The 21,187-nt window shown below is 37.1% G+C and overlaps 1 protein-coding gene across 1 annotated transcript; it reads right to left on the minus strand.

Annotated features, from left to right (window-relative positions):
* Window positions 1-3,794: 3,794 nt before the first annotated feature.
* LOC113297555 (SH3 domain-containing protein 2-like) lies at window positions 3,795-7,491 on the minus strand. Its single transcript, XM_026546061.1, has 10 exons — window positions 7,155-7,491; window positions 6,599-6,712; window positions 6,365-6,434; window positions 6,075-6,220; window positions 5,511-5,612; window positions 5,234-5,437; window positions 5,035-5,097; window positions 4,802-4,948; window positions 4,618-4,692; window positions 3,795-4,174 (listed from the first exon to the last, which is right to left on the minus strand). Exons 1-10 carry the CDS (start codon window positions 7,212-7,214, stop codon window positions 4,055-4,057), a joined length of 1,101 nt encoding a protein of 366 aa, XP_026401846.1. The 5' UTR covers window positions 7,215-7,491; the 3' UTR covers window positions 3,795-4,054.
* Window positions 7,492-21,187: the final 13,696 nt, after the last annotated feature.

Genomic DNA, 21,187 nt, shown 5'->3' on the forward strand with positions numbered 1-21,187 from the left:
CCCTACTCTGGATAGGGGGCTACCAGTTTCTTCCCCATTTGAAACGATTTTGGCGGGAAATTTCTAAACAGTTCTGGCAGAATTTCGATCGTCAAAATGAAGGGGTTATGGGTCGATTCAATGGCTGAAATTTGGTATAGAGATGTGATATAGGTTAAGGAACATAGTATGGGTGACATGATTGATCAAATTTGGCTGGAATTTTCGGTATGATTCACACACCCAAAACAGAGCACGTGGACTGTAACACGAGCAAAATTAAAGTTCTTGTGTGCATGGGGGAGTTCTGCTGGCGTTGGAAGAGTGTTGAGGCGTGAATAAGTCGAATTGGAGCGTGCTGGACCAGAGAAAACGCGTGAAAAGCTAAAACAGGAAAGAAAATATCTGAAAATATTTTCTTTCACTGCCGAGGATTTGTGGAGTTATGGAGGAGATTCGATGCATGCTTCGGGTTTAAATAGAGTCCTTGGAGGTCAGAGAAAGGTTATCGAGAGTTTGGGGTCGAGAGGAGGTCCAGAGAAGCAGAAATAAAAGAGTTGATGAAACTCTGTTGCTGCTGCTGCTGATGATGAAGAACACCAAGAACACGAAGAACGGACCTGCATCAGCAGTCGTTTTTCAACAGTGAAATAGACTCACAGGCGCGGGTCGTAGGTGTGGGTCTTAGAGCTACAGTAACAATAGCACTTCTTCTGTGTCGTTCATTTTGGACGCTTTCTGTGGGTCGCACATTCACTGTTTTATTATTTCATCTCCATTTTCATCCTTGTAAACACTCTTTGAGCAATAAATAAATACTTTGAGCGTGTTTTTACTATTATGAGTTAAACCCCAACACTGGGACGGCGGAGGAGGCCGAGCTTCATACATGGGTAATTTAATTAATTCTTTTTAAGACTTTTGCATTAAAAATTAATTGAAATATGATTTGATTAAATTGGGTGTTATTTGATTAGATGGGTCATGCTTAGCTTAGGTGATTTGATGTTCCATGCTTAACATTTACAATCAATTTTTTGAGAATCTACTTTGGCAAAATAAGAGTCCATATAACTTATGTTTTGAGCGATTATTGTCGAGAATAATTCATTGAGCCATATTTTATGAAGATTGGCCGAATCATTAGTCCCAGTACCTCTCTACCAATTTGTCAATATTTTTGTATATAATTTTTATAAATCTAAAAATCCTTCACCTTCACAAGTCTTAGAGTTCGAACCTTCATTTCTACAACCCCCATTAAATCAATAATCAGATACCAATTGAAAAAGCGGGGGTACAACAACCTCACCCAATATTTCGATTAGCAATATATATGGACAAACACCAATATACTTTCAAGAGAATCAACTAGACTCAATCTTAATAAAGTATATCAAAGAGTTATATCTCTCTTTCTTGATTCAATTATTTCTCAAGCAAATAAAAATTTGCGAGTCTAATTGAATACAAGAGAAATCACTTGAACGGTACCAAAGACCAATGTTCAAGGATCAATCAATTTCAATCAACAACCAAAGGTCGGATTTTCAATTGATTGATTCAAACGCACAACCTGTGATATTTCAATTATATAACAAAATATAATGCGGAATAGAGATAACACCGACACCAGAATTTTGTTAACGAGGAAAACGCAAATGCAGAAAAACCACGGGACCTAGTCCAGATTGAACACCACACTGTATTAAGCCGCTACAGACACTAGCCTACTACAAACTAACTTCGGTCTGGACTGTAGTTGAACCTTAATCAATCTCACACTAGTTCAAGGTACAGTTGCGCTCCTTACGTCTCTGATCCCAGGAGAATACTACGCACTTGATTCCCTTAGCTGATCTCACCCACAACTAAGAGTTGCTACGACCCAAAGTCGAAGACTTTAATAAACAAATCTGTATCACACAGAAAAGTCTACGGTAATAGATAAATCCGTCTCCCACGAATATACCTACGAGTTTTGTTCCATGTTTTGATAAATCAAGGTGATCAAGAACCAATTGATAACCCGGACTTATATTCCCGAAGAACAGCCTAGTATTATCAATCACCTCACAATAATCTTAATCGACGCGGCGAAAGAAGATATTGTGGAATCACAAACGATGAGACGAAGATGTTTGTGACTACTTTCTATCTTGCCTATCGGAGATATAAATCTCAAGCCAATCGTTACGATTGTACTCAAAACGATAGAATCAGCAAGATCAGATCACACGACTACGAGAAAGTAGTATCGGTCTGGCTTCACAATCCCAATGAAGTCTTTAAGTCGTTAACCTGGTTTTCAAGAAGAAACCTAAGGTTAAAGGAGAATCAACTCTAGCTAATACAACTAGTATCACACAGGAGGTGTGGGGATTAGGTTTCCCAGTTGTTAGAGTTCTCCCTTATATAGTCTTTCAAATCAGGGTTTGCAAATGTTAGCTTGGTAACAAAGCATTCAATATTCACCGTTAGATGAAAACCTGATTAGATTCAAGCTAATATATTTCAACCGTTGGATCGAAAACTTAGCTTGTTACACACAAATGAAATGCACGATTTTAGGTTTGTGTAACCGTACCCAAACATGTACATTTGTTGGTTCAACAATAGTTAACCAAATGGTTAGCCATATGAGCACTTTCATATCAACCATATTCTTCTTCACCATAACTAGTTCAAATGACTCAAATGAACTAGTTAGAGAGTTGTTCAATTGCAAGGAAATCTTATGTAACTACACAAGACACAATCGAAGCAAAAACGATTTGATTCACTCGAATCGGTTCATGAAATTTATAGCCACGATTTTCATTTTGCATTCCTTAGTTAATATAAATAAGTTCAGAAACAATCGTCTTTAGATATAACCAACTTAAGTTCGCAGACTTAGATCGCGGACTTAAGTTCCCTGAAGGAGTTCTCAAACTCCAGCAGATTTTCTCGGGTCGAGAACTTCCGCCAGTTCGCGGACTGGGTTCGTGGACTGAGTTCGCGGACTGAGTTCACGGCTCTTGTTCCGGTTCTCTTGATCAACAAAGTTCGCAAACTTCGGTTCAAGGAAAGAGGACCTATACATATATGTGTTGCCACACAATGCTTATATCCATCATTGGTTATATAATCTAAACTCTCATTTCAATCACTGAAACATTCTTAGAGGACGTTATTATATAGTTGTTATTCACAAACTATTTTTCGTCAAAGTAAGCAATTTTCAAAGTGATTGAAACGTATCATGACTTTCGTCACTAGGTAAAGATGAACTTGGCCAAAGCAAAAGCTTACCAACACATATTTCGAGAAATAGATAGGCGAGATAAACTCGGCTCGAAATAGCAAATGTGTATAATCAAAGTCTATATATCAAAACGACTTTTGTCGCAAAATAGGAGATAGAGTAGATAGACTTTTGAGTGATAGATAAGTTCAAGTCTCCACATACCTTTTAGTCGATGAAGTTCCACCAGTTCCTTGAGTAGTCCTTCGTCTTATATGATGATTTCCATGGAGTTCTTGAGCTCAACTACACTTTCTATCCTAGTCTGAGACTTAGCTATAGTAGACTAGAAATCAGGACTTATAATTTTGATCATTAACATTGACAAACATGCTTGAAATAGCAACGCATGCGAGTTCGACCGAGCAATGCTCTAACACAACTCAAAACCAATTCCTATGAAAAAGGATATTAGCAATGTGAGACTATTATCCTTCACAGAAAGATTTAGAATATTATCAACCTAAGTGAGAGCAGAATCAGCAGATTGAATGAGAGGTCTTTGTGTTGTTCTACAGGAGGTTTATAATTATAATCAATGAGAGAACTCTTTTCCATTAAAATAGACAGATGATTTACAAATAGAAATACAAGCTGTATATGAATATCAGATTATTACACGCTAGATATAAACCACACCTTGAGTGAACCCAAAAAATTACATCCATAAGACAGGCTCATACAAATACGATGGGGAAAAAAGAGTAGAAATTCACAAATAACTACACTTACAAAACCAGTCAGATGGAGTTTTGAGGAGGAACTGGGATTTGCTGATTATTAAGGCAATTAACTTGCCAGTTCGGTCACTTTGCTCACTGGAGCTATATCCCGCTTTTCGACATATGCAGAAGGAAACCATCCTGCTTTACCCATGTGCTCTCCTTCAGACCATCCGTATGGAGTGACCTATTTACCAACACATGAAAAGAAAATGATACCAGTAAGAAGCTTCTAAGAAAGTAAACATAATTCTGGGGAAAGTTGATACAATTGAAAGAAAGAAACGCAGACCGACTGACATATAAATTAAGAAAGGAAGAAGCAGTGAAAACTGCTTTGTCAATTGTAAAGTACAATCCACATGTTTCCCAAGAGATAAAAAGATGTGATATATTCTGCTTCATACGTGATCCAAAGACAGGGAATTTTAATGCTTTGAGAGATTGTACTGCCTGCGCATGATATCTAGGCCAACAACCCCATCTATTCATTCAGGTTACCAACCCGGACTCTTGACCATCTCTACTCTATAGCTCAAATTGATTATGGAATACGAAAAATTGATTAATCACAGGAGGGTTGGTTTATGGAATTAGGTGCTGGCGGCTTATATTGGGGACAGTAAGTACCTGGCGAACCACAATGTAGTCACCAATACAGAGACCAAGTTCTCCATCTGCTTGAGCATCAAATGGATGTATAACCTGCATGAATTTCAAAATACAGTTAAAACGAGCCTCGTGGTTACATCAAACTGAAGAAGTTCCTATTCCCGTACAGATTACGATTCTCTTAAAATTGATGAATCCATACTTCTGCTATGAAACTGGTGCTGCTGTGAATACCAGGCTCGACATCATCAAATTTATCAGAGTTACTATCTGCAGGTGGAACATATACATCAGTCGTAGCTGGAGCTGGTTCAGATGCAGTCTCGATCTGCTGCTTCGATATGATCATCTGTTATCAGGAGCAAAAACTTGAAGCAAATGGTACATGTTAACAGCACCAGGATACGAGGGACGAAGGAAGAAGGAATACAGCACCTCTGTGTAGAGCTGCTCTAAACTGTCAACAGCACTACGATGATAAGACCTTTCAGCATTTACCTGATGTCAGTAACACCTAGTTCAATTCGTTTAAATTTCAATAATTTTGGGGTTTTCTTTTGTTTGTATTTTTTTTTTTTTTTTTTTTTGGAGTACATGCTTAAAAGAATTGGTTACCAGCATAAAAATGCAATACCATAGTGAGAATCCTTTGAAAAGTAAGCCGTTGTTGCTGATCTTCAACTGAAAGCATAGCAGCCGTTGCTTCCTTTCCCAGTGCTATCATAGTAGATTTCAGCTCCTCTAATTTCATCTCAGCATTTTTTAGCTTTATAGCATTAACCTCTGATGTAGATCCAGGCTCCACGGATTTTAGTTGGCGTCTCCTGACCTCTGCTGCCTGCATTCACTACATATTGACTAGGCTTCATCTCTTTTACGTCCAAAACAATACATTTGCTAACAGATAGTACCTGAGCGTCCACCTCCTGGCGGATTCTGTCATACCGGTGAGTCAAATGCCGAGCATCGTCTAAAGGAGCTCCAACTATTGACGCCCGTAGTGGCTCTGAAACCTAGAGGAAAATATATAACTTATCAAGACTGAAATAAATTAGGAAAGGAAATAGCCCAAGAATATGAGTGGTGGAATAACACAATGAAATGCAAAGGAATTAGGGAACAGAAAAAACAAAGCGTATGATAGATTTACAGAACAGTTCCATAAGCTTCATAATATATTTTATGACTTCATTGCTGCATATGAAGAGGCAGAAAGAGTATCGCTTTTACGGAAAACTTCATGAGAATGAAGGACCTTCACTACTCCGAGTAACATATTTTAGGGGTAGCTCAAAGAACAATGCAAAGAAGTTTCTCTGTAACATTAAATGGGGATTCATAAAACCAAATAATAAGCACATAGCAGGACTATTTATCCTAAAGACTTCTGATGGAGGATGAATTTTAGAATGAAGTGTTAAGTCTTGAATATCAATGTAATGCTTTTCAAACAATGAAAACGGTAAGGACATAACCTGAGAATCAAGAATCTTAACAAAATTCTCCATCTCTTCCTCCATTGACTTGTGCGAGGCACCAAACTCAAATGCTGCATTTGCAAGAGCATTAGAGCTTTGATTCTCATTCCCGTATCTGCAACAATCTTCGGCTAGCTTTTTTACTACAAATCCCAAAAATAACATCATTTAATGCCTTAGCGCAGCTGAGAATGGACAGGAGATGCTGGCATTGGACATGCCAGAAAAGAAACGAGAGCTTCAATTTGACACAAACAACTAATAGTAAATGGAAAAAGAAGCCGCACCTAATTCCAATTGTTTCGTGCTGATAGAAACAAAACTTTCGACATTTCGAACTATGTTCCTCTGAAAATGCTGCATAATATAACATACCATCATAATGTCAGGGTGATTGTGTTCTCCTAGAATATTGTTGCTTACTATCATGCTGCGGGTGGTTTTTTTTTTTTTTTAAACGGCATCAAATTGGAAACTTAGAAATAACAAATATTATACAAAACGGGTTGATAAGGTCAAACCTTTGCGACTCTGGTAGAGTTGTAAAGATGTTGAAGTTGTTCGTGGCATTCAATTTCAGCTTCATCAGCAATACCAAAATCACTAGCAAAATGCCCTAATTGCCTCAAGACTGCCTGTCAAAGTAAAGAGAAAGTACATATTAGAGTACTCATTTTAATATGTGCCCAGTTTCCAAAATATCTTCCCCAGCTCATAACCATGTAATACACAATTGTAAACGATATACAGTTAATACTAATCCTTTTCCAACTATTTTCCTGAACACCAATCATGACCCTACCAACTAATCCAAAATCCTTTGGTTGCTAAAGATAAATAAAAATGAAACGATAATTTAATGATAAAGATTATACCTTTTAATTTTGAAGTAAGAAAAGGAACAATACCACAAAATTGACAAACTTAAGAACTCAAATTGAGCAATCAATCAAAATCATTTTAATTATAGAAAATGCTCTCGAAGTCAAAATTCTAGGTTGTAATGTCCTAAACAAACGAGTACTACACATCCCATAAAACAACACAACAGAAGAGAATGGAATAAACCAGAATTACCTGTTGTTGTCTTGCTACTTGTTCTCTCAGTTTACTTGCTTGCTTTCTAATTGATTCCATAGAGTCAATACAAAACAAAACAAGAGGAAAGTCTCTCCTAGTTGATCAATCAATAGAAGAAGAACAGAAAATCTTGAATTTCAGGTTAAACTTTCCGTAAGTTGTGATGGTAAAATTTAATTAAGAGGACAGGAAATCGATTGTCTCACTGATTTTAGGTTGTTTAGAGAGAGAGAGAGGATGAATGATTTCGCGTAAGGATCAAATAACAGCGAAGCAATTGGTAGATAGAGAGAGAGAGTGTGTGAAAAAGTAAAAACTGTCTGAACTTGTTCAGTGTCGGAAGAATATGTCGAATATATACAGTTATGGTTTGATTAGCTTTACACCGGTCCAGCCCTATAATGCTGGATTGGCGGTTCAGTTATATTGACACCTAAGCAACAACTCCTACTCCCTAAAGTTTTTTTTCTTCTTTTTTTTCTCTAGTACGAAAGGAGATGCATTAATGAATTGTTCATCCTTGTGGATACAATCAGCTATCCAAGCAGGGTAATATGAAAGACATTTCCAAAGTTTGAGAAACTAAAATACCAAGTTTTCCTAAGGCATGTGCCACATGGTTAATATCTAATATCTCTTTGCGCATGGGGGTGAGCAAAAAATTGGTAATCGCGGATTTCACCCATATTCGTCCGTAAAATTACGGGTGAAACTCAATCCGCAAGATTTATGGGCCGGACACGGGTGGGATTCTCAAATCCACATTTTTAACGGTTTGGTTACGGTTGTATTTTGAAATCCGCGGATTCATCCGCACCGTAGAAGAGTAAGGGAAATTATAGATCTCACACTATAATCAGAACGTTAAAGTACAAATTACTCTTGTAATCTGGCAACAAAGTTTAGTTTAGTTCTCCTTTTGCTAAACGGGAGTGCTTCAGTTGGTCACACTTTCGCATGAAGTGACCAAAACCGTGCTAAATATAATGGGAAAAAGGACGAAAGTACATGCAGATAACTCTTCCATTTTGCTTTGGATTTTAAAATTCCAAAGTTGTGCGTGTCAGCTCTGCAAAACCTGGAACTAATGATTCAAAGAACTAACACATCATTCGTACAAGCTCCATGTTGTTGTTGTATTATCCTCTAGTTTAGGTTTAGTAACCTCGCGTTTTTAGGGGCGACTCAAAAGGATTTAGGGGTCATCAATTTATACCCATCCAAAGACTCTAGTTAAGGGGTACCCTATATGATATTGAAGTTACATAAATGCCCTTCTGGTAAAACCGTATAAAAACCAAATCAAAAAAAATTCTACTCATTTCAACTCTTCTTCTTCCAGTTTCATATCTTCCGATTGTGGAAGAAAAAAAACTTTCCTCGTTCAACCGAAACATCGCCGCGAATCGTAAAATCAAAACATAGTCGATTCGTTTATAAAACAATGGATAAGGGAAATGAAACCCACAGACCTAGAACCAAAAATGTTGCTCGGGGTATCGATCCAAAGATTGGGATTTTAGCAAGAAATAAAGAAATTCTTGCTGCAAATGAAGAAGAACGCGAAGAACAAGTACCCGGCAATGTAGTCGGTGGTGGCGATTCCGATAGTCAAACACTTCGTCAACTTCAAATGGCCCCAATTAGGTAAGAATCTATCATTTTTGGTGTTTATTTCGCTTTAATTCGTCGAATCGAGAAAAAAAATTTCTAGGGTTTTCAGTTATTTATCCAGATTCGGACGATATTCATGCTCATTTACTTCCGAATGTAGTCGTGTTCTTCATTTCTCAAGAACATCGACAGTATTCGGGAGAAAGATTTGATGATTATCTGCCGAATATTGGTGGCCATATCTTCCTGGATACAAACTGCTAATAATCGGTAGTTTAGTGAATTTTCTGGCTACCGAATATATTTAAGTAGACACAGAGTATTCGGAAGAACACTCACTACCGAATGTATATATTGAAAAAATCTCAAAATTTCTGATATAGGAAAAATCCCATTTTGGGGCCAGTATTTATTCGGAAGACAATATAATGTTTTATACCTCCGATTGTGTAGGATAAAATTTTAGAGTTTCTGAACTCCAGTTGATGAATATTCGGTTGTAAACATGTTTAGTTATATTCCGATTGTTTTTCATTCGAAAAAATATGTGTCTTCTTACTTCCGAATTTGTACATTCGGGTTATAGATGTGCACTTTGTCTTCCGATTGTGTAGGATGAAAAATTTACAGCTTCTGAACTCCAATTGATGCATATTCGGTTGTAAACATGTTTAGTTATATTTCGATTGTTTTGTATTCGGGAACAGTATGTGTCTTTTACTTCCGAATGTGTCATTCGGGTTATATTTCCATACTTTGTCTTCCGATTGTATAGTTTGTAAATATTGTTCCTTTCTTTGTTGTTTAGACAAAGTCGAGAAAGGAGGAAGAAAGTGACAGCTAGTGCTAGGAGGGAAAGGAGCGCCAAAGATAATTCAAGTGCTCAACAAAGCTTACAAGAACAAAGCAGTCAACAAGGAGTGCAACCAAGTGCTGAACAAAGTGTAGAACAACAAGGCAGTGAACAAGGGGTGCAACCAAGTGTTGAACAAGCCGCTCAACAAAGTGCAGAACCAACTGCTCCACAAGTTACACCCACCATGAAATTGAACCAGTTGATCCAGTGCCAAGAGTAGAAGAAGAAGGACAACCAAGTGGTACCCAAAAAGCCAAAAAAGGAAAAGATGGTGTAAAGAAGGATATTGCTAAGAAAGCATCACATCTTGTCCCTCAGCACTTGAAGAAGAAGGGTATTCTAGCAGGCACAATCCTTGGGCTACCGGCGGATGGAGGAAAATTGCTATTTGGATACAAAGACTCATGGGCCAGAGAAATATACGAAACCGAGGTAATAAAATTACTATTTTTTATTAATGTATTGTCTATGTGTTATATCGTAATATTTGTATTAAGATTTTTTTATGTACTTTAATAGGATCATCAAGATGCGGTCCGCCTACTCAAACCTACCGCTGCACCAACAAAAATGCTTGCGTGGCCTTTATCCGGTGAATGTGAAAGGTTCAAGTCAATTGTTTCCAACTCGGGGTTAGCTAATGCCGCCGAGAATTCATTGTTGGAACATGATCGTGTGGCCATATCGGCGTTCGTGGAGAGAATGTATCCTGAGACCGATACTTTCCATATGCCGTTTGGGGAGATGACGATTACTCCGGATGATGTTGTGCAGATTCTTAACCTTCCCGACCAAGGCACGGCTGTGAAGTTTAACTACACAAAGCAGTTAAGTTGGGCACAACTTTATGCTCTAACTAAAAAGTGCTTAGGTTGGGATGAAGAGACAACAACAGCAGAGTTTAGGAGGCATGCAAGTTACAGAACAAGACAGATCAACATTACAGCTTTGATGAATATGTTTCGAGGCACCTTGGAGAAGGAAAAGAATGGAACGTTAACTGATGAGCAAGTGAACCACGCTGCCACCGCATATCTCCTTTGTGTATTGGGATGTGTCATATTCCCCAATACTTCTGGCAACTGGATCGACGCCAACCTTATACAACTTTTGGATCCTCTCCATGAAGTCGGTGACTATTCTTGGGGCACGACATGCCTAGCATTCTTGATGGAAGAGTTGAGAAAGGCTTCGAGGCTAGGAACCTGCCAAGTTGCCGGGAATGTGGCCCTATTGCAGGTTTTTTCTTTAAATCTATAACTCACTCTATAGTTATTCCGTAGACAATACATATGATGCATATCCATAACTCCAAATGACGCACATTCGGTAGGAAATTATCCATCTCTTTTCCCGAATGTTGGTTATTCGGTGGTTAGGTACTTACTTTGTTTTCCGTTTATATACAATCGGAAATATTCTTTTGATATTAGAACCGAATATACAGGCCAGAAAAGTTATAGGTTACTGAACTCCAAATGACGCATATTCGGTATGAAATTATCCATCTCTATTTCCGAATGTTTGATATTCGGTGGTTAGGTACTTACTTTGTTTTCCGATTATATACAATCGGAAATATTCTTTTGATATTAGAACCGAATACACAGGCCAGAAAAACTATAGGTTACTGAAATCCAAATGACGCATATTCGTTAGGAAATGATCCACCTCTATTTCCGAATGTTTGGTATTCGGTGGATAGGTATTCAGTTTTAGTTTCCGATTATATATAATCGGAAATAAAGTTTGGAAATTACTACCGAATATACAGGCCAGAAAAACTATAGGTTACTGAACTCCAAATGACGCATATTCGGTAGGAAATGATCCATCTCTATTTCCGAATGTTTGGTATTCGGAGGATAGGTATTCAGTTTTATTTCCGATTATATATAATCGAAAATAAAGTTTGGAAATTACTACCGAATATACACAATCTATTTACTAAAACTTGGTTTCTTATGTATATAGGCATGGATCTATGACCACTTCCCTATCCTGAAGTTGGCCGGAGAGAACCCGGGGTGGTGCAAAGGTACTCCTAGAGGAACAAAGTATATATTTGAAGACAACCGTTCTAGGACAAAAGAGCAGCAGTTGATTCGCATGAGGGAGATTTTGGACCAATTGAAGGCCTCGGACGTATTCTTTGATCCATACAAGGAAGATCGATCCAGTGGGCATATAAATGTTCGGTCGGACTTGTCCCTTTATTTTGGACCGTTGTGGCACCCCACAGGATATGTGATGTATAACCCCTCTAGGGTGATGCGACAACACGTGTATATACAACAGCAACCTGTGGAGAAAATGGGGGATTACTACAAATTGGAGTTGGAGTTGTGCTCTTCTAGTGGTGATAATCTCACAATTGTTCACACAAGCCCACCTACTGTTCTTGATAACTGGGATAAGAGGAATGACTTTATTATCGACACTGGTAGACGAACCATCCGAGGTGATGAAAATTCTCCAGACTATATGAGTTGGTATAACAAGGTATCACATCCTTTGGTTATCCGTGAAATCAAATCCAACACTACTGCGGCGGGTTCAAGTTATAATTGTATCATCAAAGACAAACCAGCTGGTTATGATAGACTGGTGCGTGTTCTTATATATTTGTTCATTTTATATTATTCCTATAAATCTTAGGTAATTACCGTTTGATGTTATGTCATTACGTATAAAAACAGGTGAATAGGTTCAAGCGTGTTTCCAAAATGTTAACTGCATGCCTGAAGAGCGGAGATCCCATGCCAGCTGAGAAGATCAAAGATGCTAGAGATCTAGTTGATAATATGGATAACGAAGATTATGCTGCCCAGTTTGGGGAGAAAGTCACGAAGAGGCATCAACCCAAGGTGGCAGTATCAAAGACGGGTAAAATAACTCGAGCTTCATCGAGCGCTGAAGCTGCTCCAACTGAAGCTGCTCCAACTGAAGGTGCTCAAACCCGTGGTCGTGCAGGACTGGGAGGTAGTCACGGTCGTAAAGTAATGAAGAGCAGATAAATGACAATGATTTTTGTTGTACATTCGGAAATTTGTTTGGGTAACTAAGTTAGACAAGTTCAAATGACAATGATTTGTGTGGTATATTCGGAAGTTTTGGTAACTAATTTAACTTCCGATTATTTCAAAGACAAAATTTGAAAAGTATAAGTTTTTCCAAATTCTGATTTTTGGGCCATAGTACATTCGAAACTTTACAAAAAACCTATCCTCCGAATATCACAAGTTCAAAACAAACCACGCCATGGCTCCAGGTGGTTCCAAGGGCCAATATTGAAGGTTAGACAACCCATATTCAGAAGTTTTGGTAACTAATTTAACTTCCGATTATTTCAAAGACAAAATTTGAAAAGTATAAGTTTTTCCAAATTCTGATTTTTGGGCCATCGTACATTCGGAACTTTGCAAAAAACCTATCCTCCGAATATTACAAGTTCAAAACAAACCACGCCATGGCTCCAGGTGGTTCCAAGGGCCAATATTGAAGGTTAGACAGCCCATATTCGGAAGTTTTGGTAACTAATTTAACTTACGATTATTTCAAAGACAAAATTTGAAAAGTATAAGTTTTTCCAAATTCTGATTTTTGGGCCATCGTATATTCAGAACTTTACAAAAAACCTATCCTCCGAATATTACAAGTTCAAAACAAACCACGCCATGGCTCGAGGTGGTTCCAAGGGCCAACATTGAAGGTTAGACATCCCATATTCGGAAGTTTTGGTAACTAACTTAACTTCCGATTATTTCAAAGACAAAATTTGAAAAGTATAAGTTTTTCCAAATTCTGATTTTTGGCCATCGTACATTCGGAACTTTACAAAAAACCTATCCTCCGAATATTACAAGTTCAAAACAAACCACGCCATGGCTCCAGGTGGTTCCAAGGTCCAATATTGAAGGTTAGACAGCCCATATTCGGAAGTTTTAGTAACTAATTTAACTTCCGATTATTTCAAAGACAAAATTTGAAAAGTATAAGATTTTCCAAATTCTGATTTTTGGGCCATCGTACATTCGGAACTTTATAAAAAAATTATCCTTCGAATATTACAAGTTCAAAACAAACCACGCCATGGATCCAGGTGGTTCCAAGGGCCAATATTGAAGGTTAGACAAGCCATATTCGCAAGTTTTGGTAACTAATTTAACTTCCGATTATTTGAAAGACAAAATTTGAAAAGTATAAGTTTTTCCAAATTCTGATTTTTGGGCCATCGTACATTCGGAACTTTACAAAAAAATTATCCTTCGAATATTACAAGTTCAAAAAAAACCACGCCATGGCTCCAGGTGGTTCCAAGGGCCAATATTGAAGGTTAGACATCCCATATTCGCAAGTTTTGGTAACTAATTTAACTTCCGATTATTTCAAAGACAAAATTTGAAAAGTATAAGTTTTTCCAAATTCTGATTTTTGAGCCATCGTACATTCAGAACTTTACAAAAAAATTATCCTCCGAATATTACAAGTTCAAAACAAACCAAGCCATGGCTCCAGGTGGTTCCAAGGGCCAATATTGAAGGTTAGACAGCCCATATTCGGAAGTTTTGGTAACTAATTTAACTTCCGATTATTTCAAAGACAAAATTTGAAAAGTATAAGTTTTTCCAAATTCTGATTTTTGGGCCATCGTACATTCGGAACTTTACAAAAAAATTATCCTCCGAATATTACAAGTACAAAAAAAACTATTTCCTGGAACCAAACAACACCATAATCGGAAAGAAAGTTGACTCATAACATAACCGAATATTACAATCGGTAGGTTGTTTAACAAAATAATCTACCGATTTCGTATAATCGGCTAGTTTTTATATTAATAATACTCCGATTACATCCATTACATAAAGTTCAAACGGCCTTAACCTTACAATTTCGTCAAAAGCACCTAAATCCATACTCCTAATTGACCATAAAAGTATTAAAACAGATCATAACTTCCAGTGACCATAGAAATTGACCCTCTTGATTTTGTAGCATCCTTCATGTTCAAATCATTTCCCGTAGAGATCCACATACCGGCGATCCGCAAGATTTCTCTGAAATTACGAATGAGTAACAAGTTAGTACTAACTTTTGTTAATATGAGTTGGATTTACAGAGATACTTACTCGTTTTTCATACGTCCACCAAGGAAAAGTGTTCCTAACAAACCGTTCCTCATCTTCAAGTTTGTCAATCTCCTTATCGAGCGCATTCTTTCTCATCTTAATGTCATTGGATGATCTTCGAATTCGATTACCATCTAAGGCCTCAAATACCATTAAGATACGGTTCCATATCTGCTCTTCGGATTCCGATTTGTGGAGCTTGTGAACACGATCATGAGCAGTTACCACAACCTACGCTCTATAAATAGCACAATCTTCTTCTTCGGCAAAAGAAATATCCATATTTTTTGTTATGAAAATTAAAATTGAAGAGAGGAAAGAGTTTGGTGCAATTGGGGTGATAGATATGAGTTTCTTCATATAGGTTTAGGGTCCAACGACTCTTTTTGTTTTTCCCAAAAACTCCAACGGCTAATTTGACGAAAGTTGAACGTGGAGAAACCAATAATCGATAGGTATTGTATTTAGCATATCTACCGATTATGGTAGCTTTCAAAATTTGAATTTGGGGCAACTTATAATCGGTAGGTTTTGTAATATATTTAACTCCCGATTAACGCTGCATCCAAAACACGAACCAAGTGGTTATGGCTGGCTGTGTACACTCCCGATTAATGAACACAAATCATTCTAATACTGCACCGACTACAATCGGAAGTCTGGGAAATATTTTGGCTTCCGATTGCAATCGGAGGATAACAATGTTATCATATCCTCCGAATATATAAGGGTAATTTCTCCATTACGAATTACGCGAGATAAGGGCTGGCTACATTTTCCCTTTGGGTGACCTTTTTTGTTTTATTGTTGGCCCCTAAATCCTTTCGAGTGGCCCCTAAAAACGCGAGGTTTAGTAAAGCAAAGACCTCTTTGAATATACTGAATTGCAAACGACTTGAGATCCCAAACAGTAAAGGCAGTCCTTCAAGTGTCATACCTGCATTGTTAGTACAACTTGCAGGTCTGACCACCATGGAAGAGACATACCAAACGCCATCTTTTCTTTCCATTCTTACTATATCACTCTTCCACCAGAGTGTTACCCATACTATTTTAGACTTCAGAAGTTTTTTTCCTTTTTCTTTTTGTTTGTTTGAATAAATCTGCGGTTAATCCGCATCCGGCCCGTATCATCCGCGGATCCGTAGATGTCAAATCCGCAGGTGATTGGGCCGGACACGGTTGGATTTTCCAAATACGTTGACGGTTTGGACGCGGGTGACCCCTAATCCGCATCCGTCCGTCCGTTGCACACCCCTATTTGCACATAAGTGCATTTCCAACTACCAAAAGAAAGATAAAAAAAATTAGAACATCCATGATGGTGTTCCTAGTTGTCCATTTTATTATTTTAAAGTTTCCATTCACAGCGTTGATGACATTTTAGAATTTGAATCAAGGGGTTGAGTTCATTCAGACACGAGTTATGTCTGGCCTTGGTGTAACTTTTAGTCATTTTCATATATAATCAAAAGCAAGATCACTACCACAAATTGAGGGGTGGATGGTTAGATTTCATTGACGCGTTCGTGCAATTACCTAATGCGGTGGTAAAGCGCGTCCGGGTATATCCTTGGTCCCGTTCTATTATACCATAAGACTTGATGTGTTCAGGTAGTAATTGAACGTTTTTGGGGGTACTACAAGGGTATTTCAAAGATTTCGAAATCGGTAAGTTTGTTTATTTTTTAATTTTATTTTATTTTTCACATGCATTTAAGAATGTAACAACTTTTAATGTGTAAATGTTGTTATAGGTATTACACTGCTAGATTTGTACATGCTTACTGAAATACCATGTGAGAAAAATATGCTTTTATTCAACCAAATAAAGTTTTGTCACGAAAAGAAATGAGATCGTCTTCAATCATATATGAATAATACTGAATCGCAAAAAAATCATCTAAAATTGAAATGATTTTTTACCTCACAAACGAGGCTGGACGAACCGAAACTATTTTGAAGAAATCGAAAGAGTATTTCTATTATGGGTACTTGTCTAATGTGTTTTTTAACCAACGCTCGAAAGTTGGATGGCTCAAATTGTTTGAAGATTTGAACACGACGCTACATCTTGATTGGTAGTCTACAATTTTAGTGAAACTATACATAGCCATCTATACGTGTTATAGTACATGAAAAATTTAACGATTGGTAGGAAGGGAAACTATGGAGGTAACTACCACAACTCATTTGTGTTGCATGTTTTTAGTTTTCTGATAAAATGGTAACGTATATAAAATCGATGAATTTACTTTCAGTATTTGTGGTACACCTATTTCTATATTGTTGCACCACTTTTGTTTAACTACGACAATTTTTTTACAATCATGATACTAGAACACTGCTCGGTTGAACTCACATTTGTTGTTATCTCAAGCTTGTTGTCAATGTAAGTTGCACAAAACTATATAGATTTCTGGTCTATTAAAGTCAAGTCTCAGACTTGGTATAGAAGTTGGTAGATGAGTGTCATACATCACTGAATAACCCTCGAAGACTGGAGATCGACGAAGAAATTTGGAGAACTTCATCAACAAAAAGGCATGTGAAGACTGAACCATTCTATTTACTCACATGCATTACCATTCTATCTTTATGAGACTATGTCATATGATTTCTAGTAGAACTACGTCATCTTGTAACTTCTAGTAGACTATGTCATCTTGATCGGACCAATGATATAATTATCATTAGTCCTTAGGAATCTTAGTTCGACACAATTTATTATTCAAGAACTATTTTTGTGTCATATGGATCATTTGAAATTTGCCCAAGCAATGATAATTATATCTACGACAAATGGGAATGTTTCAACATCAAAAGAGTGTTTTTGAGAACTACCGATATTTAGAATCATGGTAGGTTGGTGAACCATTTCGTGAACCATGGATATCTAACGTTCAGAATGTAGGTAGGTTCATGAACCCAGCTCGCGAACCGTAGAGTTCTGAATGGGACAGTTCACGAACTGTGGTGATATGAATTTGTAAAATAACCAACGGTTCACGAATCCAGTTCACGAACCGTAGACACCTGAGTTCGGAAATAACTGAACGGTTCACGAATCGTAGCGCTCGCAATTCATGAATTGGCTAACGGTTCACGAACAGTTTCACAAACTGTCCTAGTACGTATTAGCAGATGCTCAAAATCTTATTTTTAAAATATGTTTAGCATTGCTATGACTCTCATAAATATCTCTAAGGCATCCATGATCATTAAAACACCTGGTATATGTGCATCATGATTCAAGTCTCAAATGTTTAAATGAATATTGCTTACTAGTTCGATAGGCATATTTTCCAAAAACTATCATTGTACACGGTTATGGTGACCTAACCACCATGTATATTCTTCTATGTGATTTCAAGACAAACTTCTCACATGCTTACTTGAAACCCTAGCTAGAGTTTCATCTAAACAGATAAAGTGTTTGCTTGAATCTCAAGTTATCTTAGCTTGAATTTCTAAGCAACCCTCAATCTTGAAAATCTATAAATAGAGACATTTATTCAAGTTGGAAATTTAATCCCTAACACTTATGTGTCCTAGTTGATTGCTAGAGTCGTCCTCTATTGACTTAGGTTTCCTCTGAGAAACATAATTAGGTCTACGACTGAAAGAATGCACTTAGGGATTCTTGAAGCCAGGTTCGACTGTCTTTGAAAAAGCGGGGGTCTAACAACCACACCCAATATTTCGTTTAGGCAATCTGTATGGACTAACCCCAATATATTTCCAAGAGAATCAACTAGACAGTCAGACTCAATCAAGGAAAATATATCCAAGAGTTATATCTCAATTTCTCAAATCAATCTGCAATCGAACATATAGAAACCTGTGAGCCGGATTAATATGAGAAATAACTTGGATGGTACCAAAGATCAATATCCAAGCATCAATCAATTTCAATCAACAACCAAAGGTTGGATTCACCAATTGATTAAACTACGCACAACCTGTGATATTTCAAGTATATAAAAAATATAATGCAGAAAATAAATAACACAGACACCAGAAGCTTTGTTAACGAGGAAACCGCAAATGCATAAAAACCTCGCGACCTAGTCCAGATTTGAACAGCACACTGTATTAAGCCGCTACAGATTCTAGCCTACTACAAGTTAACTACAGACTGGAATGTAGTTGAGCCCTACCAATCTCACATTGATTATGGTACAGTCGCGTTCCTTGCGCCTCTGAATCTCAGAAAGACTCTACACACTTGATTCCCTTAGCTGATCTCACCCACAACTAAGAGTTGCTACGATCCAAAGTCGAAGACTTGATAAACAAACATGTCTCACACAGAAAAGTCTATTGAATAGATAAATTTGTCTCCCACATAAATACTACGAGTTTTTGTTTCGTCTTTTGATAAATCAAGGTAAACAAGAATCAATTGATACACCGGACTTATATTCCCGAAGAACAGTCTAGTAATTTAAAGCACCTCACAATAATCTTAACCGTATGGTAGCGAACAAGATATTATGGAATCACAAAGAACGAGACGAAAAGCTTTGTGATTACTTTTTATCTTACGTATCGGAGATTAAATCTCGATCAAATCTTAGATAAGATAGTACTCAATACAATAGAACAAAGTAAGATCAGAACACGCAACTACAGAGAAAATAGTTGGGACTGGCTTCAAAATCCCAATGAAGTCTTTAAGTCGTTAACCTATAATGGTTTTAGGAAAAACCTAGGTTAAAGGAGAATCGACTCTAGTCGCAACTAGTATCACACATGAAGTGTGGGGATTAGGTTTCCCAATTTCTAGAGTTATCCCTTATATAGTCTTCAAATCAGGGTTTGCAATCAATGCTACCTTGGTAAAAAAGCATTCAATATTCACCGTTAGATGAAAACCTGATTAGATTCAAGATAATATCTTTCAACTTTTAGATTGTCTTACCTTTTTACACACACAAATGAAATACACCTTCATTTAGATATGGGTAACCGTACCTAAACGTGTACGCTTGGTTGGCTCAACAATAGTTAACCGAAGTTAGTCATATGAACACTTTCATGTCAACCTTGTTCATCTTAATCACAACTAGTTCAAATGACTCAAATGAAACTAGTTATAGAGTTGTTCAATTGCTTATATTCTCATAGAAGTATACAAGACATAATTGAAGCAAAATCTGGTTTGATTTACCTGAATCAATTCATGAACATTATAGCCACGGTTTGCAAAGATTGCATTCCTTATTATATAAATGTATTTTTTCATGAGTATGTAAGCATAGATAACCAATTTTAGAACTTAACCCACTCATGTATGCAAACGGGTACGCATACCTAAGTTCCCGGACTTGGTCTTGTTCGCCAGTATATAAACGGGTACGCATACTGTCGTTCATGACCGAACTCAGTTAAATCAGTACGCATACGGGTATGTATACTAAATTCCCGGACTTAGAATTCATTTGCAACAGTTAGCATACAAGTACATGTTATATCCAATCGAAGGTTAATTGTTCTAAACTCCCATTTTAATCATTGGAACATTCTTGGAAGACGAGAATAGCTGTCTCACACAAACTATTAGATTCAAAGCAATTTTCAAGTGATCAAATGATCAATACGAAACATTCCGAGTCTACATCAAATGACTGTCTCACACAAATCATGTAAGATGTTACCAGGCGATTTTTACATGATCATCTTTTGACTTTCGTCAAGAATAAAAGATGAACTTGGTTAAAGCGAAAGCTTACCAACACATATTTCGAGAAATATGTAAGCGAGTTAAACTCAACTCTAAATATCAAATGTGTATAATGTAAAGTCTATATAGTTATACGACTTTTATCTCAATTAGAGATAGAATATAAATAGACTTCTGAGTGATAAATGAGTTCAAGTCTCCTCATACCTTTTGTTGATGAAGTTCCACAAGATCCCCTTAGTAGTTCTTCGTCTTCAATCGATGAACGCCGTGAAGTCTAAAGCTCAACTACACATTATATCCTAATACGAGACATATCTATAAGTAGACTAGAAATCAGGACTTATAGTTTTGACAACTAAACTTGACAAACAAGCTTAAGATAGCAACGCTTGCGAGTTCGACCGAGCAGTGCTCTAACAGTCTTTACCTTGATAGTTCGTGTATCCTGATCTTGTTATTTATGTAATCGAGGTTCTAGTAATCTCTTTCAAGAGCGAGATAAATAGAAATTACAAAGTTTCCTTCGTCTCAGACATTGTGATTCCTCGAGAAAGATATTTGAAAACTATTCTCAATTGATTAGTTCACGATTGTTCTTGAGAGGTAGTTAATAATCCAGGCTTCTCAGCTAACTGAGTATAAGTATTCCAGATTTGTGAGGTTTGCTAGATTTGTCTATTGCAAACATATTTACAATCCTTGATATAAAGAGAAATCAAATAGGCTTATCTATTAAAGG

The sequence above is a fragment of the Papaver somniferum genome, chromosome 7 (assembly GCF_003573695.1).
Source record: "Papaver somniferum cultivar HN1 chromosome 7, ASM357369v1, whole genome shotgun sequence".
Taxonomy (NCBI): domain Eukaryota; kingdom Viridiplantae; phylum Streptophyta; class Magnoliopsida; order Ranunculales; family Papaveraceae; genus Papaver; species Papaver somniferum.